A 19,580-nucleotide genomic window follows, 5' to 3' on the forward strand; every position below is an offset into this window, starting at 1 on the left:
TGCTAAAACAATGAAAATAACCACAAATTTTGGTTTTAATTTTAAAATTTCTGAAAATATACAATGAAAATAGAAAATTAATAATGTAAACAAATGCCCTGTCATACTTTATTTTTACTATACAAAAACTAAAATCAAAGTAATACCAAACAATATCCTAAAAAAATGCATTGAAAAAGGGTATACATGTGCTTAGAAGTTTAGATTTGAACTTGTATTTGGACTAATTTATATAAATTTAAATAAAATATAATGTAAACTATTAAATTTTATTCTAAATTCTATAATTTTTTTAAAAAATTTTTGTCAATTATTTTCAAGTTTTATATAAATACTTATATTAGAAAGTTGAAAACATGTCGGTGTTTTTAAAAATTGTTATGATTAGCAAAAATTGGTATTTTTTTTTTTTTTCATTGGCCATCAAATCAACCTCTCATTCAATGCCTACTTTAATTTATTAAGGTTATAGTGGTTATTATTTATAAACATGCCATTACAAGGAACAACAATATTGCAAGGCCCATGAGTATGTGGATGAGAGTAAGCCACTACTCGCACTCTTTAAGAAACTTCTAGAGAAAATATTATCCTAAAAAGAGCAAATTCATTATTTTATTATTATTATTATTATTAATAAAATAATAATGGGTCTGCTTTTCTATCTTTCTCCACTAAAATGTCAAAATATTACCTCAAATGGAAAGTCGTAAACTCCAAAGACTCGAACCTTAAATCATTTAATCAGAAAAACCTTAAATTTACCACCTAAGCCACTACTAAGGACAAGAACAAGTCCATTATATATTCTTACTGTTGAAAATTCCACTTATGAGTTTGTCTCAAATTGGAAAATTAGAATAGATCATGGGTGCTTATATACATGGTTGGTCCCAAGACTCAATAGGCTTAACTTTTTTGGATCAAGTTGGTGTTCACGTATGTGTATCAAGCCCACTCATAGGCTACTCCGGTCCTAACAAGTGGTATCAGAGTCGATGGTTCGTAACTCTAGGCGAGTGACATCATAAAAGTCGAGACGTAAAGCTAATTCCCCTGACATGCTAACATTTTGAAGGCCAAGTGTGTGACTGAGGCTAATAAGCTAGGATCATCTAACCCTAAGATGGATTCTAATAGGGTCAAGATGTGGGAGGTAGGATTGGTTCGAAGACACGTGAAATGTAATCTGAGACACGTAAGGCGCCAGTGGTAAGGCCCACTTGAACAATTGTTGGGGAATTGGGCTTACTCCCATAAGGGAGATGGTTTCCTTTCAAGGGAGAGTGATTGGAACTCACAAGTGAGAGAGAGATTATTGAGAATTCCACTTGTGAGCTTGTCCCACATTGAAAAATTAGAATAGATCATGAGTGCTTATATACATGGTTAGACCCAAGACCTAATAGGCTTAAACTTTTAGGTCAAGTTGGTGTTCACTCATGTGTATCAAACCCGTCCATAGGCTCCTCCGATCCTAATACTTACTCATGTTACGATTTTGTTGACCAAATGATCGGGAATTATTCTTTTTTACTTTCAAATTTAAATTCTGGACTCCAATCAAACGGCCATCCAATTAATGTTCTTTTATTTGTAGGCAAATAATATTTTGCTGGGACCAAGAGCCAAAAACAAAATGGATGAGGGCGGTCATATAGCACACACAATCATATTGGAGGCAAGTCTTCTGCGAATTTTTTATTTAAAATACAATTACTCTATGTAACAACAGCCAAAGTAATTTGTTTAAAGAGTAAAAGGGTAAAAAGGGAGTTCGATCTGCTGTCAGAAAATAGGTACAAATAGAATAGCGGAAATCTCCTAAATATAGACATATGTAGGCTCAACTATTTCTTCCGGAGAGATTTTTCAGATACAACTCCTGAACAATTAAGAAAGGGAGGGCCATGCAGTGTTAACTATACATGCTCCATCCATACATGCATAATGCAACTCAAGCGAATTCCTGGCTTCTGGCTATACACGCCGGCGTCCATGGCGTACGCACGATCGATCAACTTCTAAGGCAGCATATACAAGCTAGCTAGCTAGCTAGGGAATTATATATGGCGATCGATCAGCCCTTCGAACTAGATGATGGAGGCTGCTGCAGTTGCTGATACAAGGCTGCCATCCGGCTGTACGCATCCAATGCCATCGCCTGTGCATATAAACTATTATATACCAAGAGCTCTTCCTTTTTTCTTTTTTCTTTTTTTTTTTTTTCATTTGAGACATGGTATTATTAGAGGTAGGTTATATATTCAACACAAAGTAATCAACTTGTTTCATATTTTATATTCTTTGGCCTTTCAAATCCTTTGGGACCTTATAATTCGAATTTTAAACATCCAAATTCTTTATGGCACCATTTAGATCAAGAATTTTATTTGAGAAGAGGGAAACCCAAATGTATTTTTTATTTTATTTTCTCTTTATATTAAATTGCATCAAAAATAAAATTTTATTATAATGTAATTTAAAATTAAGGAAAATCGTCGGTTCATTAATCATACTCAAGCTAAAATTTTTATTCATTGATTTAGTATACATTTTATTTTCCTTTCTTACTTTTTTTGAGAATTAAACATAAAAAGTAAATTATATTATTTTTTATTTTTATTTTAATTTTTTTTAGTTTTGAGCAAAGATTTTGAAAATTCTACTAAATAAGCTAACGATGAACTTTCTCACGAAGATAGAGACTAACATTTTTAACAAAGATTATGAATAAAGACAGTATATTTCTACTAAATAATTGTAACTTTTTACGAGTAGTTTCCTATTGGTTGATTCGTGTGTGTTTTCTTTTTTCAGGAGAGCAATAAAGAGATAGAATCCTAGGATGACTGACTCCATTACCCATCAACTAATTAACATTAATAATTTAAGTAATCTAGCCAATTAGTTAATTGCTTTACAAACACATGTATACTACTTCTTGCATATAATATATATATATATATATATATATATATAATATAATAATTGACTTGATTCCCTAGCTGTAAAATCCGTCAATTCAATTGGTGTATGTTCCAAAACCCCAATAATTTAAAGCTCAAATAATATCCCGTCGACTTTATTTATTAGAGGACATTCCTACCATTAAAAACTTAAAATAAATTTTTATATTAAAGGTTTTGAATTCAAAATATAAAATAATTTTAAAAGATATGAAATGAAAGATGACCTCTGCATATATAAACTTATTAATTAATTAATTAATTACCTGTTGCTGTGATGGGCAAGTGTAGAATGTGGAGAGGGGGTCCGGCAGAAGCATGGGCGGTAAGCGGTCGCCGGAGGTGTCCCAGGTGGAAGGAGTTAGAGGCATGAAAGCAGCAGCGGGGTTAAGAAGAGGAGAGATTCGGGTGAGGTTCATGTTAGGGCGCGGCATTGTGTTCATGCCCATCACATTCACAGCAGGGCCGCCCATCCCCGCCATCCCCATTCCCATTCCCATCATCGACATTTGGAGCTGCTGCTGCTGCTGCTGCTGCTGCTGCTGTTGCATGGCCAGCGGCAGCATCATGTTCATCCTGCTCATCATCTGAACTTGTCCCTGTAGTTGTTTCAGATACTCTATCACTTCGTCCAGCATTGAGGCTTTGTCCGTCTGCACTATCACATTAATTAATTGTTACTTATTCAATAAAGTGAATATTATTGCCTGATCTCGTATATATAATTAATCTTTGTTAATGACAATTATGAACAAATAATAAACAAATGAAAGATTAACCTCAATTAGCTAAGAATTTTTTCTTCTTACTTTTTATGCTTCATTAATTATATGACACAAGTCTATATATTATGAGTGGCAAGAGCGTACATTTGACATATTTTATAAGGATAAGAGCTACATTAACCGTCCTAAGATATTATAGAGCCCAGATATCTTTCGAGATATAATTTTCAAGACGACTAGCATATTTAGAAGAATATTCTTCTATACAATCCTAATTTAGCTAATCTTCAATTATTAAAGTCACTTCAATAATTTATCTTCCAGTTTTGTTACATGAAAATGAGAAAGCTTAAATAAGAATATATTTATAATTGGGTTCAAAATTTTTGGGACTGCGCCTTTGTGGAGAGGCACTGCTGAGGGATTCGCCCCATTATTGGGTCAACCGTACGTTGGGTCAAAGATACAAACAAGCCCACCCTTATCCCCGTACAGAAGATGATATATACCATTTAATTTGTAAAGTCCCAATTCCCAAAAATGTTCAGGTGCAAAATTATACAGAAACAAAATTTACAGAGCTAGCAGTGCAGACACCGATGTACATTGATTATTGGGTGCAGTTTAATTTCTTTGGCTGGCATTGCCAATCTAGGGCGCAACGGCGTTCCTGTTGGGTCATTCATGGCAGAACGGCCAAATCATTTGCATAGAGAGAGAGAGAGAGAGAGAGAGAGAGAGAGAGAGAGAGAGAGAGAGGAGGAGGAGGAGGAGGACAAGCACACGGTAGATAAGAGGAGGAGGCCCTACCAGCGGCACCGGGGGCTAGCTGGATGAGGCTATACATGTGGTAGCAAAGCAGGTGGCTGTCGCCACACCTAACCACCCTCTGTCAACTTGTCCCCATTCCATTACTGGGTGTGTGGGTGTGTGTGGACGAGGCCCTTCCTTCCATATTAATGCCCCGCGAGCAAAATTTGCTAGCCCCCATTTAAATTCATCATGTTCACTCAATAGCTTTGGACCACCTCATTTGTGATTGTACGTCTCCTTTTCTTCGTGTTAGATTGTTTGAAGGATGTCAAATTAAAGATGACAAATCAAATTTTCAGATCGCTAGCTAGTAATTAGAGAAAATTTGGTCAAGATAAATAACTATATACTATGTTTTACTAAAATTACTTTACTTGTACTAACAGATTCAAATATTTCTACCAGACATGTTCCGGCCTTCATGAGCAAACAACTCCCCAATCTTAAGTGTACACAAGACATGTTCAAACCAGTTTTGAGACATTATGCAAATGTCCATACTCTTTTGATGTTAATTGGCTATTGCAAAGCTTGTTCATTCTCTAATGCCAGGGAGCAGATATTGTTAGTGCAACCGGATAGCATGTGGAGAGATAAACACATGATAAATAATATTTATAATAAAGAATGTAATATTTTTTTTTTAAATTGTAGACAACAAGACTAGAACTTAGAACCTCTTGGTAACCAGTTTGATTTCATGTTAGATTATCACTCTACCTAAAAGTTTAAACTGTTAAATTGTAAATCAATTATGTATATCAAGCTTTAATAAATATTAGGGCAGAGAAACAGAGACCCAATGACCATATTTCTTAATACGGAATGTGGAGCAATGAATGAATACAAGAAAAAGGACGAAGCAGCCTTCAGTTCTGTTGATACGCATTCACATGGGGGCCAACTATTTTTATGAGAATGAGCCTTACCAAGTCTAATTTCAACAGTTTAAAAAATTCAATTTACATGGATTTAGAATCATTAAAGTGTGATTATCATTTGCCAACCGACACATTAAATCTTATATTTCGGTATCTTCATTTTTTCCTGTTGCCTACCAACTGTTCGTCAAAATGTCTAAGTGCGGACAAGCTGGTAAAAAACAACATATTAAGTTGATTTCTGTTTGGTATTAAGCAGAAGAACCTACTAAGATTGATTTCAAAATTTCATCTAATCAGGCAACAAAAGTAAATTTCTAGTTCAACCTAGATTCCAACCATATTCCTTTTTCCTTTGGGATGAGCCAAGCTACTGATGATTTATATATACTTCAATTCGAGTTCATAGTTGATTCGAGTTGAAGTTGTTTCAGTTGGTAAAAATGTTGCAGGGGATATCCTGAGACTCATCAGAGCTTTTATTGTGGTTGACATTAGAAGGAAAAGGAAAAAATATATAAAAAAACCACTGCAGTACACAAGTGCACTTGATGGTGGATATATATATATATATATATATATATATATATATATATATATATATATATATATATATATATGACAGGGACAAATGAAACCACAACAAAAAGTGGTGATGCAAATGAATGGATCTTTTTTCTTTTTTTTTTTGGGGGTTCTCTTGGTGTGAACAGGTTCTTCATACCTTACTGGAATTTGGGACCAGCTTTTGCAAAGTCTTCATCCTTTGGTTGATCTTATCTCTCCTTTTCTGTTGAGGGGGGAAAAAAAAGGCACCACATAAAGTCATAAACAACTAAAGACAACCAACAGTAGAATGCGAATCTCTTCTGTTTCCTCTCCAAGAGAAATATTTTTTCTTTTTAAGAAAAAGAGAACTAAAAACATAAAATATTTCAAAATATTCAGCCAATCATTCAGAACTAATAAAATATCATATGTTTCTTAGATTTGCTTATTATTATTATTATTATTATTATTATTATTATTATTATTATTATTATTATTTGGGTGATTAGATAGATGATAATTTTAAACTTATGATTAGATTTTTTGAGAGAGAGATCCCACCCGTTCAGATTGGTTATGAATAGCAGCCGCCCTGCTCCTTTTAGTTGAAACTGAAGATTTCCGGCTTGTTGCCTTCTTCTTGCCTTCCTCCCCGCTTTCCTCCCTCTTCATAACACAATTCGCACAATAATAACAATCAATTATAATTTTGTATGTAATACGTATAATATTATAGATAGCATGGGTGTGTGAAAGAGCATTGATAATCAGCTCGGGGACAAGTACGGTGCCTGTGGTCTGCTGTGACAAACCGAGTCATGGTCGTCGGCGGTGGTCGTCTTCGTGCCATGCTTACCGGAGCTGGAATTTTCCGGCGACCCAAGCGAAGTGGATGCGAACCCCGCCCCCAACTCCACCTCGCACGTGTCGAGCGTCACAGGGTGGCTGTCCCTACCAAACGTAGCACTTCCGGTACTGACGCTCTGTGCCGCGCTGCTCCACTCGTGCGCCGTCCTCGTCGACCGCAGCCTCCCCTCGGCGTCGTCCTGGTGCTCGGTGGCGGTGGCGGCATCGCTGCAGGAGCCCACGCGCGTGGAGCACCCGACCGCACGCAGGGACGGGTCGTCCGTTGGGTTCGAGCAGGGGACCAAGGCGTCCGGGGCGGCAACGACGGAGCGGTGCTGCTCTAACCAGGGGTCGATCTCCGCGTGGTGCGGGACGGCTGGGCAGCCGTCGGGGAAGGTGGTGGAGGACTTTGGGATGGGAAAGCGAGTGGCTTGGTTGACGATGGACTCGAGGGTGCCGGCAGCGGCGGATCGTGGCTTGTCCCAGGAGTACTTATTATTACGGGAGGGGTGGGGCTTGGGGAGGACGCGCGGACGGAGGCCGTGCATGGCTATTTGGCCGTTCTCCCATGTTAGCTCCGCCACTTCGTAGTCTAACCTGCGAGCGAACTTAGCATACCATACATAAGATGATATATTTAATCGCAAAAATTACTAAATATGTAATCTGTGTGCGTGTGTTTATATTGGAATTGAAAAAGAAAGGGGAAAACGTACTTGTGGGAGGTTGGGGAGTTGGGGGAGGAGGTGGGATGGCGTGGGCGGAGAGAGAGCCTGGAAGGTGGTGGCAGGGTGGAATTCTGGTTATGATCCAGATCCCAGCTGGGAACACACTGGCTCATTTTGATTATATCACACAAGAATGGCTAGTACTAATTAATTAATTCATTGATTGATTGATTTCAGTTGCATATATACCACTTTTATATATATATGTTGCGGCTGCTGCTGGGGGGGGGGGGGGGGGGGGGGGAGAGAGAGAGAGAGAGAGAGAGAGAGAGAGGGAGGGAGAGGAGGGAACTGGGTTCTCTCTTTTTAGGTATATATGTTAATCTAATAAGAACGTAGGAAGGAATCCATCAACAGAGAGAGATGGAAGTCTTAGTATTTTCTGTGGGTGCTGACGATCAGTACGAGAGTAGGGTTTTGGTCCATAGAAAGAGAGAAAGGGGATAGAGAATTGGACAGATGATAATGGGTTATCTGTTAAATTAAGAGGGATGCTGAGGCTGGGGGGCAGGAGGTGGGGGCAATCAAGCTAGCTGGGCAACATGGACCGCTAAACAACCACCAATGTATATGATTTTGTTAAAATATTAAAAATAATAATAATAAAAAACACAAGCATTGGGTACTTTTTTTCTTAAATAAGGAGGGCGACACCTCTATTTATTTATTAATATGCTCTCACTTTTAACGAAAGAATACCGTGGTTACAAGACAAGGTAAGAGATTACAGATAAAAAAATTAAAGGTCTCTAAAAAACAACACCAATAACCGACCAAAATAGGACTACAAATCCAAACCAAATTAAATAAAAAACAAATCTAAATAGGCCTATCAAAAAAATAATAATAACATAAAATAAAATTAAAAAATCTAAACCTACCAAGCAAAAATCGAAAAGTTGAACTAATGACGAAAGGAAGTGAGACCCAACCTATCCATCCAAAGGATACCTTTCAGAGAACGTGGTAAAAAATGTTGTTTTTCTTATATGACATTGTTTCTCATTTCTCCTTCTCTAATAAGAAAATCAACTGCACTATTGACTTCCCTATATTGATGGATCATCATGAAGTTCACCCATTCTAACTCTGTCACAAGATCTTCCAAAAAATCTCAAAGATACCACAAGGTACTTCTATCTTTCCGAATCCAATCAACAAAAATTCGCAAGTCACTTTCAATAATCACATTTAAATAATGATGTCGTTTGCATAAACGATATCCTTCCAGAATTACTTTTAATTCTACACTATTGTTCGTATCATTGCCAAAATAGTTTAAAAAAAATGCTTTCACCATGTCATGACAGTGCCAAATAATTCCTCCACCTCCTGAAGTACCTAGATTGTCCCTACAGCTCCCATCACAATTAAGTTTTATCCACCCTGCTGGGAGTTTAACCCACGAAATAATTTTTCCAGGCCTGGCGCAAACTCCCTAATGTTGAATTTGAAACTCTTTCAAAATCATAATGTCATAAATCTTCAATTTTTGAAGAGAATTAGAGCTCTCAGTTAAAGAACTAACCCAGTATCGAATACTTCTCCACTTTTGACACGCACTTTGATAAACTTCTTCAATTCTTTCTTTGCATCTTCGATTTCAAAGGCACCACATAATCAAACACAGAATCAGACCGATTAAAATACCTTTAATAGATGATTTTCGAGCATAGTGGAACCAGTCTGTAATTCTGTTTTTCTAGGAAAGGAACCGTTGGAAAGGAATCCCCAATACCACACTAGTCCGACACCAAATCTCTAAAGTCACCTCGCCTAAAGAAAAATTATGATAAGTGTTTTCCTGACTTCTTTACACGCAGCAATCACAAGTCGGAGCCATCGATATTCCTTTGGCCTGAATTTTATCATCTACTGTCAAGCATCTAAACTAGGCTTTTCATAAACACATTGAGATTCTTCTAGGCAATAAAGAATGTCAAAACCAGTCATTCCACTCAAAATTATCACTTCTACTCCTTACTGCCTCCCATGCCATTTTTGTAGAAAACTTGTCGTTAGGGGCAGGCTTCCAAATGAATATATCCTAACCACTTTTACCAATTGGCACATTAATTATGCAAGATTTCCATTGTTCTATCGGCCCTAACCAATTCCATTAATAAATCAGAGTTCCAGTTAGTATTCAGCCAGCAATCCTTAATACACAACTTTTTGTTTGAAATATCCTCAGTGCGCATAGCTAACGGACTTGGTGTAAACCACTTATCGAACCAAAAAGAAGAGTTCCCACCTCTCACCAAAATTTTAACATTATCCATAACTTCCGGAATGGTGACCATCATTGATTTTCAGAATCGAAAGTCATTTGGTCTCTCATTCCTTATTAATAAATGATCATTTCTATAATATTTAGCCCTGAAAAAACTTGACTATAGATTGTTAGAAGTGAGTAGTCTGAAGACAAATTTCATGAGAAGAGATTTTTAGACTTTTTAAAGATCTCTCAAGCCCATACCCCCTTCCGAAGTAGGTTTACAAATTTTCTCCCAAGAGCACCAATGAATCTTCCTTTTACCTTTCACCTCTCCCTATAAAAAATTAGCAAGAAGAGAGTTGATGCGAGAAAATGTGACCTGCGAAACATTAATAACCGACATCAAATATATCGGCATGTTAGACAACACATGTCTTAATAAAATCAATCTTCCACCTTACGAGAGCAACTTAAATTTCCACATTCTAATTTTTTTCCTAATCTTCTCCACAAGAGGCTCCAAGATCCTAGAAGACAATTTTCCAAAACCAAAGACGCATCCAAATATGTAACTAGGAATTTACCTTCCATGAAACCCATGATTCTCAATAAACCACGTTTCCAAGCAAGAGTCATGTATTTCGAAAGGAATAACGCAGACTTTATCTTACTGATTTTTTGACCCGACCACTTCTCATACATCTCCAGAGTGTAAACCAATTTCTAATAGACCTTTTCTCACCATTTGTAAAAATGAGAATATCATCCACATAAAACAAATGCGAAACCAAAGGAGCCCCAATCGGATGATTAAATTGTCCAATACGACTTGTCTCATAATTTTTTCTAAGCAACCTTGTCAAAACCTCCTCCATTATGATGAATAAAGAATAGGGTAGTTGAACAAAAATTACAGAAATGTATTCAACACATATTTCAAAAAATTCGGTTCTAATAATAAAAAAGAGTTAAAACATGAATTGATGAGTGAATTTCAATAAATAAATAAATGTCAGCTATCAATGAAGGTTCAAAATTAACTTTTAGAAAGTTGATTCTAAATTAAAAAATAAAAATAAAAATTGTAGATGAATATGATAATAAAGCGTAGGGTAGTTGAATAAAAATTACAAAAATGTTTTCAACACACATTTCAAAAGTCGGTTCTAATAAAAAAAGTTAAAACATTAATTGATGAGTGAATTTCAATAAATAAATAAATAAATAAAGGTCGACTATCAATAAAGGTTCAAAACTAACTTTTAGAAAGTTGATTCTGAATTTCAAAAAAAAAAAAAAGTTAGCATTGCCCATGCCACCCATCAGCCCCCTACCCCTCTATATATCTCTCTCTTTCTTTTTCAACTTTCATATATATATATATATATATATATATATATATATATATATATATATATATATATATATATATAAGTATCATTTTTGTAACTATTTAAAGAATTAAAAATCATTTACACAGACAAATAGTATCAAAACTATTCATTATTATTTTTCAATTTTTTATGAATATTTGAAAAATAAAAAATTAACTCATATATTGTAATTTCTCTTTTACAATATTTTTCTAATTTTTTTATTCCTTAAGAAATTAAAAACAAATAAAGATACAGGAATAAAATTAAAACAAAATATAAATTGGAAGGTGCTTGTGAATTTAGGATATAATGTGTTAGTTCTATTATTATTTTATTTTTTATTTTCACGAGATGGTGTATTCACAAGCACCTCCTAATTTATGCTTTGTTTTAATCTTATTCCTATATCTTTACCTATTTTAGATTTATTAAGAAATAAAAAAATTAGAAAAATATTGTAAAATGGGAATTTTGTTCCTATTGTTGCTAAATAAAGTTGAATGATCTTTGAGATGTTTTTGAATCACAACCACCTAAAAAAGAAAGAATATGAATGGCTTGAAGGACCTAGGGTGTACTCCGAAGGATCACTCTAATGCCTAAGAAAGGGATCTTCTTGAGAGGTTTATTGCAATAGTAAAAAATAGGTTTGAATGACATGACATTACCTCTTCCCCGCTTCCCCTTTTATAGTAGTGGAGCTTGACCTTGTGGTGATATGACATTTATGAGTGTATTATAGCGCTGGCGTGAATCGCTCTAGCCTATATGGACATTACAGCGCTGCCGTGAATAGCTTTGGTTGGACATTGACTTGGGTGGTTTTGTAACGGCCCCCATAAGTGTGGTGATTTAGTCTTCTTGTGTTTATGGAAGGCATTTTAAATGGAAAAAATGGTGGACTACAACCATCCTATTGAATAGAATACATGGGATCAAGAAGACTTCATTTATCAAGAAGGAGAAAAAAGAAGGAGAGGTCGAAATGGTGGCTCGGGGTAAAGCCCAAAATCAACAAACATTTTCTTAAACCATCTATACCTACCCTGCCAATAACTGCAACCAATCTCCAAGAAAATACAACCATCCTAGCTACTCCGAACACTAATCAAGCCAATCCAAACCCCAACCAAGAAGAGAGTTCACTACCCTATCAATCACTCTAACCGAGCTATACCATCAGCTTTATACCCAAGGAAAGGTAGTACCTATCCCATAAGGCCAGGATAATAATGAGGTACCACAACCCCGAATGTGACATGTGAGTTTTACATGAATTCTTCCCGATATGCCACGAAGAATTATTTAACCTTGAAGCATCGAGTTCAAGATTTGATTGATGTATATATCCTAAATTTTCAAGAAATGTCCAATTCCAATGTCAAAAAGGTGTCTATAACCATCATATTCAACTTTGATAATGTATGCTTAATGTGGAGACCCGAAAAATTTTGCTTAATTTCTCTGAAACCACTTGTAATAACCTGAATATTTAATATTATAATAATCACTGAAATAGACAGCGGAAGACCTTAAATTCAAATTATCATAGTACTAAACTATCCCAATATAACAGTATCAATCCCATTATCACAATAAAAATCTGAACTCATAAAAAAATATATAAATAAAATAATACAATTCTACACACAACCTTCTATCCCACCCATGTTTCACTGCGCTATTCTGATAACTGTTACACTCCACATGGCATCTGAAAAATATTAGATAATCATGGGGTAAGACACCTTTCAGTAAGACGGAATATATTATTATCAGTGTGTGGCAAATGAGTTTTAGTGTAGCAAATACATCCATTACTTAATTAACTTTAACTGAGAAATCATATAAAACTGTACTTACACCTATATATTTGAAAACACATATTTCCTTCTCAAAACAAGCTTCAACTCAATAAATAGCCCAGTTTACATAAATCCACGTACAGGTATTGTACATAATACAATAGGTCACATAATTTCAATTCTCAACACATACTTACTTTCTATACTGAGCATCCCTCCCCATCGGCATCTGTAGAAACTTCACAACATAGTTTCCATACTGAGCATACCTCCTCATTGGCATAAATAGAAACTTCACAACATAGTTTCATACTGAGCATACCTCCCCATCGGCATCAGTATGATCTCATTTTCATAATTCTACATTATTCTCAAATTTCCAAAAACTAGTACAATACCACCACTTACACTATATAATATCATAAAAATAATCTAATAGGTTTATTTATGCAATAACATAATCATTTCTCATGCCACACTATTTATATAACAATTATAATTTCATAAAGTACCCAAGAAATTTTCACAACCATTCATTAAATTTAAATAAAAACACGAGTATGATCTGTTGGCCTTAGAAGACTTAACATTCTATTTTGATGTAACAAACAAGAGAAACTTAACATATTTGGTTGAGAAATGATATTTCAGGACTCACAATGATCAAGCATGTAAATGCAAGGTCAAGGATCCATTACAAGCTTATACTTCAAAGAAAGATAATCATATGCAGCTTAATGCATGGATTTCAAGATGAGATTTTAAAAAGCTTGAAGAATATAAGAGAAAGCTTAAAAGTATATCAAATCTTGAAGAAAAGTAAGAGAAGCAAAAAAAAGCAAAGCAAAAGAAAGTTCAAAGAAAATACAAGCATGAAGACTCAAGCATCAAAAATGTTCAAAGTCTTAGAAGTCTTTATGCAAGTGCTTCATATTTTAAATATCTTTTAAAATATTGTTGAAGCTCTTTTAGGGTTGAATATAAACTTAGAGACCTAATTTTTAAAACCCTGAAAAAATGTGTTTGACAAAGTTATATTGAAGTCTTTTAAATAACAAAAGGGTTTAAAAAAGAAAAATGAAAGATTTTTAGAAAATGGAGTGGTCAGCCGACTGACCAGAAAACACTAAGATTGGTCAGCCAACTAAAAAAACACTAGAATGAATAAAATGCCCAGCCGACTGACAGTTTGAACTGAGATCAGTCAGCCGACTAACATACCTAACCGACTGACCATTTTTGAACTGTGTCTAGTCAGCCGACTAACATTTATTTGGGTTAAATTCAGAATAGACAGAAAGGTGTCAGCCGCCTGTCCAGCTGACTAACCCTATGAAATACACTACCCAGTTGCCTGTCCAGCCGATTGACTCCACAGGAATTTGAATTTTAAACCTCAACGAGAAAATTCTAAAAAATAGTTTTTTTTTTTTTTCAAAAATGGACATTATAAAAACTTGGTGGACACTCCAAGTAATTTGAGGAACAAGGAAACTAATCCTAAAAGGTCTATAAATACTACCTTAATCCCAAGAAATTAATAACCAAGGCAATCACATAGCACACTTGCATTCAAACTCTTAATCTCTCTCAAAGTTCTCTATTGCTCATACTCTTTCTTGGGGAAATCATCTGAATTGCTGCTAAAAAATCAACCTACGGTTCTCATACTGAGTTTTCTCAATCAAAAAAGAACCCTTGTTGATCTCTATACTTGAGCTTCAATTCTATTTCTTATTGGTATTTAAATTCTTGAAGTACATAGTGTTGAATTTGTACTAATCTACTCTGTTTGAGAGTGTTTTTGTACGCAGCTACTCTTTTGTATTCTTGCAGTATTTTTGAAGATTCCAAGGTGTTTGGATCGTTGGCTAAGCGTGGGGTATCGCTTAGAGAGGTGCAGCTCTAACCTAATTGAAGGAGTGACCGAGTGAGGGAATATTACTTGAAAAGGCGGGCTCTAGCCTATTTAAGGAGCGTGTAACAGTGTTGTTCGGCCCAGAATGGAACTCGCGTAGTAGAATCCTTTGGTGGTTTTCCAAAGACGAGGACGTAGGCTGGGGATAAGCTGAACCTGGTAAAAATTCGGTGTCACTCTCTTTCCCTTACTCTCTTTACTTTCAGCGTATATAAACTGCATGGATGTTTTAAATTCTTCAATCATATATACTATGTGGATTAGATATTAAATAAACTTAAACTTAATTTGTTTTTGGGATTGCGAAAATCGAAAGGGAGTACGTTGGTTGATCCATACTTTGCGGAAACCATAAGGAAGTACGTTGATTGGTGAAACACCCAAAGACTCTTTAACTAAAAGTTTACTTAATGTCTAAGCTTTTGGAAAGAGTATTGAATTTTATATTGCACTTCATTTTGAGAAAGCAAATTCATTATCACAGGGCTTGCATCAACCACAGGGCTTGAATCAAACTTTCATATATATAGAGCTGCAAACAAACAAAAAGCTAAATCTTATATCTTAGTTTGGATATTGTAGTTGATTGGAAAATTGATTGATTGGTTACTTGATTGTTTAAGTACTTGTGTTGTGATTGTGGATTGAATTTTGTTTTAAGTATTTATTGTGTATTTGATAAATCAACAAGAAGTTAAGAATTCATTAAAAGAAGTAAAGGAAGTTAAGGAATCTTAAAAAGAATTAAAAGAAAATTTTTAAATCCAATTCACCGCCCTCTTGAGACTACACCTTAGTTTCATACCATTTTTTTTATATAAATAAAATATACAAATCATCTATCGGCCACGTCAACCTCTGTTACCCCAATACATAACCCAACCCAAAAGTGGGTACCGGGTACACAATCATGTCCACATATACAATCTAACAACGGAAGTCCTTTCATATATATATATGCATACATACCACAACGAATAAACATACTAGAGTACTTCCATCCATATATACAAGTCTAATACATAAACCTTTAGGGGAATCAAACTTCCCTAGCTCAAAATACTACCCTGACTACTCAGGGTATCTACTCTCCTCTATCTCGAAGCTCTATCATCGGGTCTATCTTGGTTTTCTGAAATATTTAAATGATTGGGTGAGACACATCTCAGTAAGACGAAATAAATTATCCACAGTGTGTGACAGTATGAGAGTCATTATATCATAACATATATTCGTTTCAGTAATAATATCTTCTGAGAAAATATACCATTTTCACAATCATAATCATATAGATATACAACACAAGCTTGCATAAGCTTTTAATTTTATTTCCAAATCCATTCGCACACAACCCATGTTTACCAGCGAAGTTCCTGAGAATAGGGAAGCTTACCCGCTCATACAAGTAGTTTCCCTCTGCCCTGATATCGTTTACATCCTAACCCGATTAACACGGGTTTATCTACAACTGATACTTATCTAAAACACTCACCTTACTCAATAAGCCCCCAGGCGGTGTGTTTCGCTTCACTTTAATTATTTATATTAATAACTCTCTCTATTTTATTTCCCATTTTCTTTCTCGATTCCATTCTCATTTCATTTCCATTTTCATTTCGTTTCATTTCCATTTCCATATCTAGCTCATGAGTGTCACTAGTTACCAATACATTCATGTCTGTACTCATGGCTGCCCCGAGGATCTCTCTCCACGTCATGCTTCCCCTCATGAATAGAGTTGTGAGGTCCGAAGGCTGGACCTAACCGCAGTTGGCCGACCCAGTTAGGTCAAATAACATCATATATCTCGTATCTGTAGTATGACTAGCCGGCCAAAAGCCCTAATCCGGACTTAGGGGGCACAACAACTCTACTATACAGCTCAGTCTACTGTCACGCCACATGCTCCATGAGCCCGTGTGGCTGCACTAACTCCACTAGCAACGATACTGTGCTCTATATCACAACCCATCTTTAGGATTTCCATATACATCCATCAGGGTTATCACTGTCACATACCAACAATCATTATGTGGTATTGGCATTTCATCAATCACATGACTGTATTCATATTTCAGAATTTCACATTTCAATTCTCATAATTCAGTATTCATATTGCAGAATTTTGCATTGCAAAATTTACATTTCACAGATTCACATTTCTCATAATCATATTTCACATATTCATATTACAGAATTAACGTTGCAATACTCACATTTCTCATTTTTACATTTCAATATATGTATTGTAGTATTCACATTGCAATACTCACATTCTCATTTTCTCAATTTCATATTCTCTTATCAATATTCATATATCATTATTCTCATTGCACTATTATCGTTACAATGTTCACATTTTCAGTACTCACAATTCATTTCATCATTTCAATGGTATTTCATCAGTTTAATACTCATTTCATCTCATAAATTTATATACACATCTCATTTCACATAATTCACATTTCTCAATAAAACATTTTCATATCTCAGAAGATATACGTTTTTCAGTACATTTCACTTTCATCATTTTTCCCGATTTCAAATCTCATGTCTCAATGCACATATCATAATCTCATATTCTCAGGGTAAATCATTTAACCCGGTTTTAAAAAATTCTCAATATAAATCATAAGCCACACAAATTTTATGATATTTATGTCATAAATAAATTTCATGTAAAATATCATAATTTCATTTCTCATATTTCTCAACCCAAAATTTTCAGAAAAAGGTTGCTATAATTTATTTCCCTTACCTGATTTACTAAGAGGTCCACTAACACCCCAAATATAACACTTCTCGGTGTTCACAACCCAAAAGCCTAAAAGTCACATTTTACCAAATTAAACAACCCAACTCCCAGAACATTTATCATTCAGAAATCTATAAACTCTATATACTCCAAGTTAACTTTAAAATCCCTAAAGTATCTTACTTACCCTGGTTTTGGGATGGTGCCCCAAAACTCCAATCTGAAAATCTACTCCTCCTAAGATGCAGAGAATCTTTCCATGAACCTCATGGCGGTTCCCGATCGTCAATCTGAGCTTTAACGAAGCTGGAAATGAAGAGAGAAGTGAGAGAGAGAGAGTCTTGGGTCTAGAGAGAGAGAGAGTGAGGGAGAGAGAGGACGACACTGAAAAATGAGGGTTTCACCCTTCATAGCTCGGGATTCATCGACGAATTCAAGTGGTTCGTCGACGAGGAGGCTATTTCGTCGACGAACCTGAAATTCCCTAAACTCTCATGGTAATCTCTTGTCGAAAAGACAAGTGTACCTCGTCGCCAAAATCTATGGGACATTCGTTGACGAAGACCTTGGGTTCTCTCCCTTTTTATAAATTCTCTTTTTCCTTCTCTTTCATTTCCTTAATTACTTTATTAATTTAATTTTTCGGGTCTCTACAGTTACACTTAACCTCTTGTTTAGTTAGCAAGAAATGAAGGAAAAAGAAAATAAAATTTTTAAGGGTGCACCTCTTTGGTTGAGGATAATTATTTTCTTCTTTTATTTTCAAGCTTCCAAAAAATACAAAACTGATCTACTTTATCTTCTAACTTTTCAAGATCTACATAAAGAACTAAGAAAATAATTTAAAAATAAGTTTAATTTCCAACTATTGTATAAATGTTAGAAAATCGAAAAACAAAGTGGCAATTTTGCAATTATCTAAAATCAAAAAATTGAAAAAATAAAATAATTACTTTCCATAATTAAGCATGCCCTAACTTTCTCTCCACTTCTATTAATTTGTTTACTTTAGTAATGAGAAAATAGGAAAAAAAAACTCTTATTTTTTCTTATATGGTTGAGAGCAAAGTAGGGAGAAAAGGGAAAAAAATGGAAATAAATTAGAAACAAAAATTGAGGATTTGATTTTTCTTCTCATTTCCCATTGCTTTTTTTCTTTTATTATTCTCTTATATAAGTTTTCTTCTCCCTTTATTTTCACTTCTCTTCAAAGTGGTCCCAAGTCCGGGTAAAGGAGCGGGGTTGCGTTAGGTAGCTGACAACTAGCGTAAAATTTGTTAGATCACTATGATATGAATCCTTACCAAATATTTACTAGGGCATCCCCTACGAGCGACGCATTGCACTTGTACCACCTGAGGTGTAGCGAAAAGTGGGCTAGGTCGTCACCCCGAAGCGACGTGCCATGTCGGCGCCCGGTTATGGTGTCAAATATGCGAGGGTTCTTACATTATTCCGGACGTGGGCAAGTAAAGACATTCGTTCAGGAAACTAGGATTATGTTGACCCTATTGGTCACATCTCGTTTTGATCATGACAAATGCCTTGGTATTTAATGTCCTTCAAGTTTGTATGCAGGATCATACTAACTAGATCATATTGATGGCATGTGGCGACTTGAAGAGAAGCGAAGACCCGACATATTTATTCATTGTATTTTCTATTTGGGTTTGTAATTTTAATTAAGAAAAGGTCTGTAATAATCTGCATATCATTCATGTAGGATCTATAAGCTCAAGACCTTAGAGAGACCTTAGGGATCACCCTTCGGTTGACCGATGCCAGGTTGTTTGGCGTACTTTAAAAGGCCTTAGAAAGACCCTAGGTCCCAGCACTTGCACGTAAGAAAGTCCCCAACATCACTTAAAATATCAGGGGAATTAACTGAGGCAGAATTGGACTTAAAATGAAAAATATTGTGAGAGGTCGGGCGACCAAACCCGTGGTGTGAACATATTGCCCTCGGGCGACCGAAACCATGTTAGAGCACTTTTCAC

The 19,580-nt window shown here is 35.3% G+C and overlaps 1 protein-coding gene across 1 annotated transcript; it reads right to left on the bottom strand.

Annotated features, from left to right (window-relative positions):
- Positions 1–1,675: 1,675 nt before the first annotated feature.
- Positions 1,676–7,959, bottom strand: LOC131166048 (transcription factor UNE10). The gene is made up of 6 exons (XM_058124274.1): positions 7,500–7,959; positions 6,729–7,380; positions 6,499–6,603; positions 6,113–6,178; positions 3,236–3,622; positions 1,676–2,164 (listed from the first exon to the last, which is right to left on the bottom strand). Exons 1-6 carry the CDS (start codon positions 7,622–7,624, stop codon positions 2,081–2,083), a joined length of 1,419 nt encoding a protein of 472 aa, XP_057980257.1. The 5' UTR covers positions 7,625–7,959; the 3' UTR covers positions 1,676–2,080.
- Positions 7,960–19,580: the final 11,621 nt, after the last annotated feature.

Source organism: Malania oleifera, chromosome 10 (genome assembly GCF_029873635.1).
Source record: "Malania oleifera isolate guangnan ecotype guangnan chromosome 10, ASM2987363v1, whole genome shotgun sequence".
Lineage (NCBI taxonomy): Eukaryota > Viridiplantae > Streptophyta > Magnoliopsida > Santalales > Ximeniaceae > Malania > Malania oleifera.

Bases quoted from the DNA above. Each gene is read 5' to 3' on its own strand.
- LOC131166048 (XM_058124274.1), bottom strand. From the start codon at position 7,624: ATGAGCCAGTGTGTTCCCAGCTGGGATCTGGATCATAACCAGAATTCC. The intron at 7,381-7,499 runs GTACGTTTTCCC...GTTCGCTCGCAG, and splicing joins AACTCCCCAACCTCCCACAA to GTTAGACTACGAAGTGGCGG. The intron at 6,604-6,728 runs GCACCGTACTTG...TGTGTTATGAAG, and splicing joins TTTGTCACAGCAGACCACAG to AGGGAGGAAAGCGGGGAGGA.